Source organism: Eptatretus burgeri, chromosome 17 (genome assembly GCF_056783735.1).
Source record: "Eptatretus burgeri isolate ZD-2024b chromosome 17, Ebu_testis_v1, whole genome shotgun sequence".
Taxonomy (NCBI): Eukaryota; Metazoa; Chordata; class Myxini; order Myxiniformes; family Myxinidae; genus Eptatretus; species Eptatretus burgeri.
In genome coordinates, this window is record NC_140977.1 from 39,058,375 (window position 1) to 39,069,256 (window position 10,882).

At 56.1% G+C, this 10,882-nt stretch overlaps 1 protein-coding gene across 1 annotated transcript in view; it reads left to right on the forward strand.

The window, feature by feature from the left end:
- The first annotated feature begins 671 nt into the window (after nt 1–671).
- The window catches only part of LOC147009820 (putative ATP-dependent RNA helicase DDX43), a 133,959-nt gene continuing 123,748 nt past the window's right edge, over nt 672–10,882 (forward strand). Inside the window, exon 1 of the mRNA XM_085860765.1 lies at nt 672–1,088. Coding sequence (XP_085716891.1) covers nt 875–1,088 — 214 coding nt within the window. The 5' untranslated portion in view covers nt 672–874. The remainder of the gene's footprint in view (nt 1,089–10,882) is intronic.

The following is a 10,882-nucleotide window of genomic DNA, read 5'->3' on the forward strand; positions in this document are numbered from 1 at the left end:
GTGTTGCGGAAAGTGCGAGTCCGGCGAGGGTGTCACCTCGACCGAGCCGGGAGGCGTCTGAGCCTGGGCTGTCTGGTGGCGCGGCCGTCCGAGGCGGGTCAGAGTGCGGCCGCGGTACTTGGAGGATTATGAGTGTTGATGGGTTTCCGATGGTCATGTTGTGATTATCCGTTCATTATGTGACGGGTCATTTTACGAGGGGAGGAGTGTGCTGTGTCACGTGATTGGGTTTTCGTATATCATGCCTCGCCCGCTCGGGGTGGCAGGAGTGTGCTTCTGGTCGCGCAATAAAGAGGAGTAGATGGTGGCCCGCGTGCTTCTTGCGTCCCACCGCACCTGGTACACTCTAGTTAGATTCTCAGCTCGATATATGTACGGCTGACGGGACGTACCCGACTTGACATCCATCTGAGAGACAGAGAACACATTAATGAACCACTTTGTCTGAGAAACACAGCGGTGACAGTTTATACCTGGGTAGGGATTGAGGACATTATTTATGCGGTGTATTTTAACGCAGCGCCGTCGAACAGGTTTGCCTTCCATATTTTTTATGAAGAGAAAAAAAAAACTACGTTTTATAACACGTATTTAATTTTATGAGACTGTGCACCTTGGTTATTATCATGGTGATGAAATAAACGTCATCAAATGGAATATGTGAAATCAAAATGGCGGAGAGCAACCTAATGGTTCAAAAAAACTTCACAATAAGTCTTCCAAAAAAAAGGATCTAACGAGCGATGAAAACGTAAATAACAACTTAAAAAACAACAACAACAATAATTACAAATTTCTACTCGCGCTCGAGCAAGGGACAAACGGTATTGGGGCTCAATTTTTTTTTTTGCTGAGGGCCATTACATTTGGGGGTATGGCGCAGTTAACAGAGCAGTACGAGGAGTACGGATCTCGGACTTCGATTGGAGTCTCTGGTATTCACAACCAGGTCAACAAGATGGCGAACCAAGGAGGATGTGACATTCGTTCTAGGACCTGGGTTCGGAGCCGGACTGAGACCAGGCCGTTCGACAGGGCCGAAGGCTTGGCCATAAGCGTAGAGACGTCCATGCTGGGAAGAATTATTGGTGGGTGATCTTGTGATAAATATACTTCACTGTTTGGGGTCCTCCCCACATCTTCCTTCCTTCCCCCCCCCTCCCGTCTTCCTTCCCCCCCTCCCGTCTTCCTTCCCCCCCTCCCGTCTTCCTTCCCCCCTCCCGTCTTCCTTCCCCCCTCCCGTCTTCCTTCCCCCCCTCCCGTCTTCCTTCCCCCCCTCCCGTCTTCCTCCCCCCTCCCGTCTTCCTTCCCCCTCCCGTCTTCCTTCCTTCCCCCTCCCGTCTTCCTTCCTTCCCCCCTCCCGTCTTCCTTCCTTCCCCCTCCCGTCTTCCTTCCTTCCCCCCTCCCGTCTTCCTTCCTTCCCCCCTCCCGTCTTCCTTCCTTCCCCCTCCCGTCTTCCTTCCTTCCCCCCTCCCGTCTTCCTTCCTTCCCCCCTCCCGTCTTCCTTCCTTCCCCCCTCCCGTCTTCCTTCCTTCCCCCCTCCCGTCTTCCTTCCTTCCCCCCTCCCGTCTTCCTTCCTTCCTTCCCCCCTCCCGTCTTCCTTCCCCCCCTCCCGTCTTCCTTCCCCCCCTCCCGTCTTCCTTCCCCCCTCCCGTCTTCCTTCCCCCCCTCCCGTCTTCCTTCCCCCCTCCCGTCTTCCTTCCCCCTCCCGTCTTCCTTCCCCCCTCCCGTCTTCCTTCCCCCTCCCGTCTTCCTTCCCCCCTCCCGTCTTCCTTCCCCCCTCCCGTCTTCCTTCCCCCCTCCCGTCTTCCTTCCCCCCCTCCCGTCTTCCTTCCCCCCTCCCGTCTTCCTTCCCCCCCTCCCGTCTTCCTTCCCCCCCTCCCGTCTTCCTTCCCCCCTCCCGTCTTCCTTCCCCCCCCTCCGTCTTCCTTCCCCCCTCCCGTCTTCCTTCCCCCCTCCCCGTCTTCCTTCCCCCCTCCCGTCTTCCTTCCCCCCTCCCGTCTTCCTTCCCCCTCCCGTCTTCCTTCCCCCCCCTCCCGTCTTCCTTCCCCCCTCCCGTCTTCCTTCCCCCCCTCCCGTCTTCCTTCCCCCCCTCCCGTCTTCCTCCCCCCTCCCGTCTTCCTCCCCCCCTCCCGTCTTCCTTCCCCCCCTCCCGTCTTCCTTCCCCCCTCCCGTCTTCCTTCCCCCCTCCCGTCTTCCTTCCCCCCTCCCGTCTTCCTTCCCCCCCTCCCGTCTTCCTTCCCCCCTCCCGTCTTCCTTCCCCCCCTCCCGTCTTCCTTCCCCCCTCCCGTCTTCCTTCCCCCCTCCCGTCTTCCTTCCCCCCTCGTCTTTCCCCCCGCCCGTCTTTCCCCCCCGCCCGTCTTTCCCCCCGCCCGTCTTTCCCCCCGCCCGTCTTTCCCCCCGCCCGTCTTTCCCCCCTCCCGTCTTTCCCCCCTCCCGTCTTTTCCCCCCTCCCGTCTTTTCCCCCCCTCCCGTCTTTTCCCCCCCTCCCGTCTTTTCCCCCCTCCCGTCTTTTCCCCCCCTCCCGTCTTTTCCCCCCTCCCGTCTTTTCCCCCCCTCCCGTCTTTTCCCCCCCTCCCGTCTTTTCCCCCCTCCCGTCTTTTCCCCCCTCCCGTCTTTTCCCCCCCCCTCCCGTCTTTTCCCCCCTCCCGTCTTTCCCCCTCCCGTCTTTCCCCCCTCCCGTCTTTCCCCCCTCCCGTCTTTCCCCCCTCCCGTCTTTCCCCCCTCCCGTCTTTCCCCCCTCCCGTCTTTCCCCCCTCCCGTCTTTCCCCCCCTCCCGTCTTTCCCCCCCTCCCGTCTTTCCCCCCCTCCCGTCTTTCCCCCCTCCCGTCTTTCCCCCCCTCCCGTCTTTCCCCCCTCCCGTCTTTCCCCCCCCTCCCGTCTTTCCCCCCCTCCCGTCTTCCTCCCCCCCTCCCGTCTTCCTCCCCCCTCCCGTCTTCCTCCCCCCTCCCGTCTTCCTCCCCCCTCCCGTCTTCCTTCCCCCCCTCCCGTCTTCCTTCCCCCTCCCGTCTTCCTTCCCCCCTCCCGTCTTCCTTCCCCCCTCCCGTCTTCCTCCCCCCCTCCCGTCTTCCTCCCCCCCCTCCCGTCTTCCTCCCCCCTCCCGTCTTCCTCCCCCCTCCCGTCTTCCTCCCCCCCTCCCGTCTTCCTCCCCCTCCCGTCTTCCTCCCCCCTCCCGTCTTCCTCCCCCCTCCCGTCTTCCTCCCCCCTCCCGTCTTCCTCCCCCCTCCCGTCTTCCTCCCCCCCTCCCGTCTTCCTCCCCCCCTCCCGTCTTCCTCCCCCCTCCCGTCTTCCTCCCCCCCTCCCGTCTTCCTCCCCCCCTCCCGTCTTCCTCCCCCCTCCCGTCTTCCTCCCCCCTCCCGTCTTCCTCCCCCCTCTCTCGTCTTCCTCCCCCCTCTCGTCTTCCTCCCGTCTTCCTTCCTTCCCCCTCCCTTCCCCCTCCCGTCTTCCTTCCCCCTCCCTTCCCCCTCCCGTCTTCCTTCCCCCTCCCTTCCCCCTCCCGTCTTCCTTCCTCCCCCTCCCGTCTTCCTTCCTCCCCCTTCCCGTCTTCCTTCCTCCCCCTTCCCGTCTTCCTTCCTCCCCCCTCCCGTCTTCCTTCCTCCCCCCTCCCGTCTTCCTTCCTCCCCCCTCCCGTCTTCCTTCCTCCCCCTCCCGTCTTCCTTCCTCCCCCCTCCCGTCTTCCTTCCTCCCCCTCCCGTCTTCCTTCCTCCCCCCTCCCGTCTTCCTTCCTCCCCCTCCCGTCTTCCTTCCTCCCCCCTCCCGTCTTCCTTCCTCCCCCCTCCCGTCTTCCTTCCTCCCCCCTCCCGTCTTCCTTCCTCCCCCCTCCCGTCTTCCTTCCTCCCCCTCCCGTCTTCCTTCCTCCCCCCTCCCGTCTTCCTTCCTCCCCCTCCCGTCTTCCTTCCTCCCCCTCCCGTCTTCCTTCCTCCCCCCTCCCGTCTTCCTTCCTCCCCCCTCCCGTCTTCCTTCCTCCCCCCTCCCGTCTTCCTTCCCTCCCCTCCCGTCTTCCTTCCCTCCCCTCCCGTCTTCCTTCCCTCCCCTCCCGTCTTCCTTCCTTCCCCCTCCCATCTTCCTTCCTTCCCCCTCCCATCTTCCTTCCTTCCCCTCCCATCTTCCTTCCCTCCCCTCCCATCTTCCTTCCTTCCCCTCCCATCTTCCTTCCTTCCCCCCTCCCATCTTCCTTCCTTCCCCCCTCCCATCTTCCTTCCTTCCCCTCACATCTTCCTTCCCTCCCCTCCATCTTCCTTCCTTCCCCTCCCATCTTCCTTCCTTCCCCCCTCCCATCTTCCTTCCTTCCCCCTCCCATCTTCCTTCCTTCCCCCTCCATCTTCCTTCCTTCCCCTCCCATCTTCCTTCCTTCCCCCCTCCATCTTCCTCCCCCTCCATCTTCCTCCCCCTCCATCTTCCTCCCCCCTCCATCTTCCCCGCTCCCCTCCATCTTCCTTTTCCTCCCCCCCTCCATCTTCCTCCATCTTCCCCGCTCCCCTCCATCTTCCTTTTCCTCCCCCCCCATCTTCCTTTTCCTCCCCCCCCCATCTTCCTTTTCCTCCCCCCCATCTTCCTTTTCCTCCCCCCCATCTTCCTTTTCCTCCCCCCATCTTCCTTTTCCTCCCCCCCATCTTCCTTCCTTCCGCCCCCCCATCTTCCTTCCTTCCGCCCCCCATCTTCCTTCCTCCCCCCCATCTTCCTTCCTTCCGCCCCCCCATCTTCCTTCCTTCCCCCCATCCTCCTTCCTCCCCCCCATCTTCCCTCTCCCCCATCTTCTGTCTTCCATGTTCCCTCACCTCCCCCACCTTCCATGTTCCCTCGTTTCCCCCCCCCATCCTATCTCATCCCCCTCCCAATCCTTCCTCTCCCCCTTAGTGTCAGGTCAGGTTAGATCTGTGACCTGCTGCAGGTACCATGTAAACCTGTACTAACCTGCTCCATGGTCGGATTGTCGGCGACTAAACCGTCTCGCCCACCAGGTTTTCTGGTGAGGAGGGTGTTTGGATATGGACACCCAGCAGGATTAAAAACAAAACCTGTCAAAGGGCGGAGGAGCTCCTTGTGAGCCAACGGCCATCCATATCTAGTGCCAAACTGTGTCTGCGGACGTCCTCCTGCAGTTGGGTTACTTTTTTTAGGAGGTTGGTGGCAGGATTTGCACTCCGGCCACTGTAAAACCCTTCATTCCGCAAAACACAAAAACGCAAAACAATCTGAAAACCCACTCCGTGGGAGTACCTCCTGTGCAGCTTCCCTTCGCAGGGCAGCTCACCGGATGACAGTATTGGGGCAAAGCCTTCGGGACCCCCAATCTTTGATGAAAGGAGGGAAACCACGGGGTAACATCCCTGGGTCAGATTGCGGGAGAGTGTGTCGGAGTGGTGCTGAGGTGTCGTCCACCAGACGGCGGTCTCCTTGGAGTTAACCTGAGGCGGTCCCTTCAGTGGGTGCCTGGAATGTCCTATCCTTAAGAGAGGATGATCACCTGTCTCTTATCATCTGAGCTCAAGTGTTTGGACATCGGTATTGCAGCTCTCTCTGAGGTTCGGAGACCAGATTGCGGTGAGATAATGGTGGGTGGTTACACCTACTATTGGTCTGGTCGCTCTGATGGTTACCATACTCAAGGAGTTGCTGTTGCTGTCTGTGTCCAATAAGCTGACCCCAATAATTGAGGTAACACCGGTCAACGAGCGTATTATGAGACTAAGGTTTCGTCACTCCTTAGGTGTCATCTCCCTGGTCTCTGTCTATGCTCCGACTGAGGCGAGTGACCTCACCGTGAAGGACACATTCTATGCCACGCTTGAGTCTGTGGTTGATCAGTGCCCCAGACGAGATACACTTCTCGTCTTGGGGGATTTCAATGCATCGACTGGAACTGATAGGGCTGGTATGAGACATGTGTTGGTCCCCATGGGTCAGGAACTATGAACCAGAATAGCACTAAGTTCCTTGACTTTGCAAGAAGTCATGGACTTAGGGTGGCTGGTTCATGGTTTCAGCACCCACAAGCTCATCGCTGGACTTGGTATTCCAACACTGGCTGTGTGGCAAAGGAGATTGACCATGTCCTCGTTGATGGTCGCTGGAGGATGATCCAGAGTGCTCAGTTCCTCAATACTGACCACCGGCTTGTTTTAGCAACTCCAAAGCTGCACCTTAAATCCTGGAGAATGGTACTATCCCAGCCAAGGCTGGATGTTGGCAAGCTCAAGGAAGATAGAGTAGCTGAGGAGTTTGCGAACAGGCTGAGTGGACATTTCGGGTGTCTGGGTGCTTTGGGAGGTCCTGAAGAGTTGTGGAGTGTCTTCAAGACCACCGTCCTTGATGTTGCAGGTGGATGTCTTGGAACTCACCGCAGGGTAAAGAAGAATTTTGTGTCTCAAGGGACACTGGATACCATTGACCAGAGTCGCAGGGTCAGGCTGAATGGCAGAGCTGAGCTGTTCAAGGAGCTGAGGCGTAAAACTGTACGTGCACTAAGGGTGGACAAGGATGCCTATGTGCAAGGAATCTGTGAGGGGGTAGAGCATCACTTGTGGACAGGTGATTCTCATCCCGCTTTCAGGGGAATTCGCGCATTGCGTTCATCCAAGCCCATCCCTCGGAGCACTGCAGTTAGAGCAGAGAGTGGCAGGCTCTTGACAGAGGAGTCTGCTGTGAAGGCCCGCTGGGCCGGTTACTTTGAGCGGTTGTACCAGGCTGATCCCCCAGCTGTCGAGTTGGACATCAAGGGTATTACAATCCCTGTTGCTGACCCTCCAATCAATTGTGGTCCACCTTCGCTTGTGGAAACACGGGCTGCGGTGAACCGGTTGAAACGGTAAAGCTCCAGGGATCTGTGGCATCCATGCTGAACTTCTCAAGGCTGGTGGAAATGCTGCACTCGTGTCGTTGCATGCAGTTTTGTGCTCTGCCTGGAACACAGGCATCATCCCAACTGATTGGAAGAGGGACCTTGTTGTACCTCTCTGGAAAAGGAAGGGTGATCACTAAGACTGCAACAACTACCGAGGGGTGACGCTGCTCTCAGTGCCAGGCAAAGTCTTTGCTCGTATAATTATTGATCGTGTTCCCCACCATCTGCTTGAGCACCAGCATCCAGAGCAGTCAGGCTTTACACCAAAGAGGTCAACGATTGACCGTATCCTTGCTCTTCGTGTCCTCACCGAACGCAGACAAGAGTTTCGGCAAGGGCTGCTTGCAGCCTATGTCGATCTCTGTAAAGCGTTCGATTCAGTGAATCGGGATGCCCTCTGGAGGATTCTTGGTCTTCATGGGGTGCCACCAAAACTGATCGATCTGATGTCTGAACTCTACTCTGGTACTGAGAGTGCTGTGAAGTGTGGTGGTGCCATCTCTGACTTATTTCCAGTTGTTACTGGAGTTTGTCAGGGGTGTGTACTGGCCCCCACACTTTTCAGCACTTGTATTGACAGCCTCGTGGTTGCAGCAGGTTGACCAGCGTCTCAAGGAGATGGGGATGGGCCTGGCATCTGCTTAGGGGAAGGCCAGACAGAGGCCCCTGGAGTACCGGCGGAAAGTGGACACAGCAACACGCTGTTCTGGCACATGCTCCTATACCTGACCTGACCTGACCTCTCCCCCTAATTATGATGGAACCAGATTTGAATGTAAAATCTCTATTTTCCACCCATGTCTTCTCTCATGTGTATTCATGTTTTGCCTAATGCATACTCGTGCTCCCCCCATGTGTTGCATCATCTTTGCTGATGAGTGGGCAAGCGGCTTCTCTGTCTGGCGGAATGTGTGGTTGTATGTGGAGCCAACACGGTTTTTACCGTCCCACTTGGAGTGTTTTCAATTGAAGAAAGTGATTTACATATCTGCAAGTGTTGCTTAAACTGCCTGGAGAATTCTTTAATCAACAAACGGGACACATAGGCTGTTCCAGGATAGTAAAAACCTGACTTCACGTTCGTCTTGCCACCGAGAGGAAGAAGGGCCGCCATGTTGAGCTTGCTTCACATGTGGTGTGTCACTGGTTCGTCCAGCTCTTCCATATCTTTGCTCATGTTGAAGGCCAGTGCAGAAGCAGCTGAGGCCTCTGTCAGGGCTGCTATGGGATGAAGCTCAATTGCTACTCGAAGAACAGATGCAGCATCGCTTGATGGCTGCACAGCAACAGAGGCAGCAACGATTGAAAGCTATGCACCAACAGCTGCATCTCGAACAGCTGAAGCGGGAGGAAGAGGCTGCCATGGCTCGGGCCCATTTGGAAGTGATGTCTGACACTGTGTGTTGGCGGATTCGACAACATTTCGGCAGCTGTATTACCTGCACTTGCGATGAAAGTGGAAATGCTTTTGTCCAGGAATGCTGTGTCTTCGCCGCCATCCATTCCACATGAAAACGATACTGAAGGTATTCTACTGGATACCCATGTATGGGCTGACCCAGCATCGTCGCTTGAACCAGTGTCATTTCAGACAGGCCCCTTTCACAAGCCGTCAATGCTGCAGCACCAGCATCCATGGAAAACTGATCGACATCAAACGTGTCCAACACGGAAGTTCTGTCTTTTCAGTATAACACGATGCCAGCTCTTGGTATATAGTACAAAACTCACCAGACACCAACTAATGACTCGCACACAACTTTCATGTCGTCATCCTTCTCGACTGCTATGTGTCCTGGTTGCACATCGACCCCCACTGTGTTAACGTGCTCCGTTTCAAGCTCGTGGCTCACAAACCCGGCTCCGGTTACCGCCGCTTGGTATCCCACAGTGTATACTGACCTTGTTTCGCTGTCCAGTGGGATTGCAGACAACAACCAATCGTGTTATTGCTCACCAAATCCAATGTACACCCATGCTCTACCCACATATGCTGCGAGAACATGTGTTGCGTGGCCGGGTGTCGGCCGTGAGTACGACTGCCAGATGGAGCTGCGGAGTCGGCCCCACCGATCACCCGGAATGAAAAGGTCATCACCCCGGAGCCGACGGGTCCTCTATCGGACCGAAGTTCGCCAATGAGGTCGACCACGTGGGGTAGGGTCGATTGCCAATTTCAATTTACCTAAATACCCACGTGGTCCAACTACCGGGTAAATTCACCCTTGGCCGACTTTGTCCGAATCGAGTCGCGATCGCCGACTCGGATCCGGCGTAACTGAGTGGAATTACCAAAGTCGAGCCGGACCAAATGACAATTTACCGGCCCGAATGGCCGTACTATTTCTCAAACACGCGTCCTGTCGAACCAATGGAGGAAAGGACACGAACAAGCTGAACATTGAATAAATGGGGTTTATTTATACAACAATAATTGGGGAACGAGGGAAGCACGTAAGAAGCAGAGTTGAAACCGACTATTAATAAATGCATGTATAAACAGTCAAAAAGTACTTACACCGTTCACTACTTAGCAGACGGGCCCACGGACACACACACGTACACACGTACACACACCCAAATAATTGGACCAAATGGTCTTTAATTAGACTTCCAGCCTGGAGGACAGTCAGGCTGAAGACCAAGGTCTGTCTGGGACTTTTCCACCTCGTGTGTTCTTCAAGCTGACTCGATCCACGGAGGAGGAGGAGGAGGAGAATGAGGAGGAGGAGAACGACGGCCAAGACGATGACAAAAACCACCTCTCCACGACGACAAAAACGACGACCAACCAGACGACCACCAAGGCCACGAAGACGACAACCAACCAGGCGACCACCAAGGCCACAGCGACGACCAAGACAAGTGCGCTCCCTGTCTGAATGCCCGCGTCCTTATTCACGCTGTTTCGGTGTGGGGGAGGGGGGCGTCTCCGCTCTCCCCGCTCTCGATCTGAGGTGGTGAGGTCCCTAATTGGCCAGGGAGTCCACCCCTCCCATCCTGGGCGGGGTCTCGATCTGAGGTGGTGAGATCTCTGATTGGCCTGGGGGGCCCACCCCTCCCATCCTGGGCGGGGTCTCGATCTGAGGTGGTGAGGTCCCTGATTGGCCAGGGGGTCCACCCTCCCGTCCTGGGCGGGGTCTCGATCTGAGGTGGTGAGGTCCCTGATTGGCCAAGGGGCCCACCCCTCTCATTCTGGGCGGTCTCGAGCGGAGGTGATGCGAATCCCTGCCCATGTTCGTGGTTGAATGCATGAAGAACAATGGCGCCGGTCAGAGTGAGGGGAAGGTGTAAAAATAATAGAAAAAACCCTATCAAAGTAACTCGCTGCGCATATACATTTATTTACCCATTAGACAAGGGAAAGGAAGCTATCTATAAAACACATACTTACTGATATAACTGAGCTTTTGGAACCTGGATGGCTGTGTGTTCATGATTTCCAGATTCGCAACACATGCACCACACATCCGGCAGCGACATTACCAGTGGGTAGCCATTCACTATTGGGTCGAGACGTCAAGCCATCAATCGTGCCAACAGTAATGCATGCCATGCACAACTGTGTAAACTATCCATCTTATCGAGATTTAGTTTCAAATGGGATTTCTGTTTGATGATGAGCCTGAGAAATTCAAGACAGCCTGCGGCCTTCCAGAACATGATCAGAGTACCACCGCTGGGAGCGAGATGACAACCTACATGTGGTGCTCCTGTTAAATGATGTTCAACAGTGTTGATCTCTGAATATATCAGGATGAATGTCATCAGCTTGCCAAGCCAAATGCAAGAAGAAGAAGAGTACCGCCAGCATCCGATGAACAGCTTAACCTCATTGTTCAACATATGGCTGATGGTTCAAAATCCAAAGCACTCGCAGAGCATCTTAACCGAGTCTACATTTCCAACCCTGATGTCGGTTTGGAGCTGATCTTGATTCACCTTTATGAAAGATTCGGCACTGGTGAAGCCATTACACAATCATTGCGAACCAAGCTGGAACTTTGGCCTTGTCTCCTCATGACCACAAAACTTTGA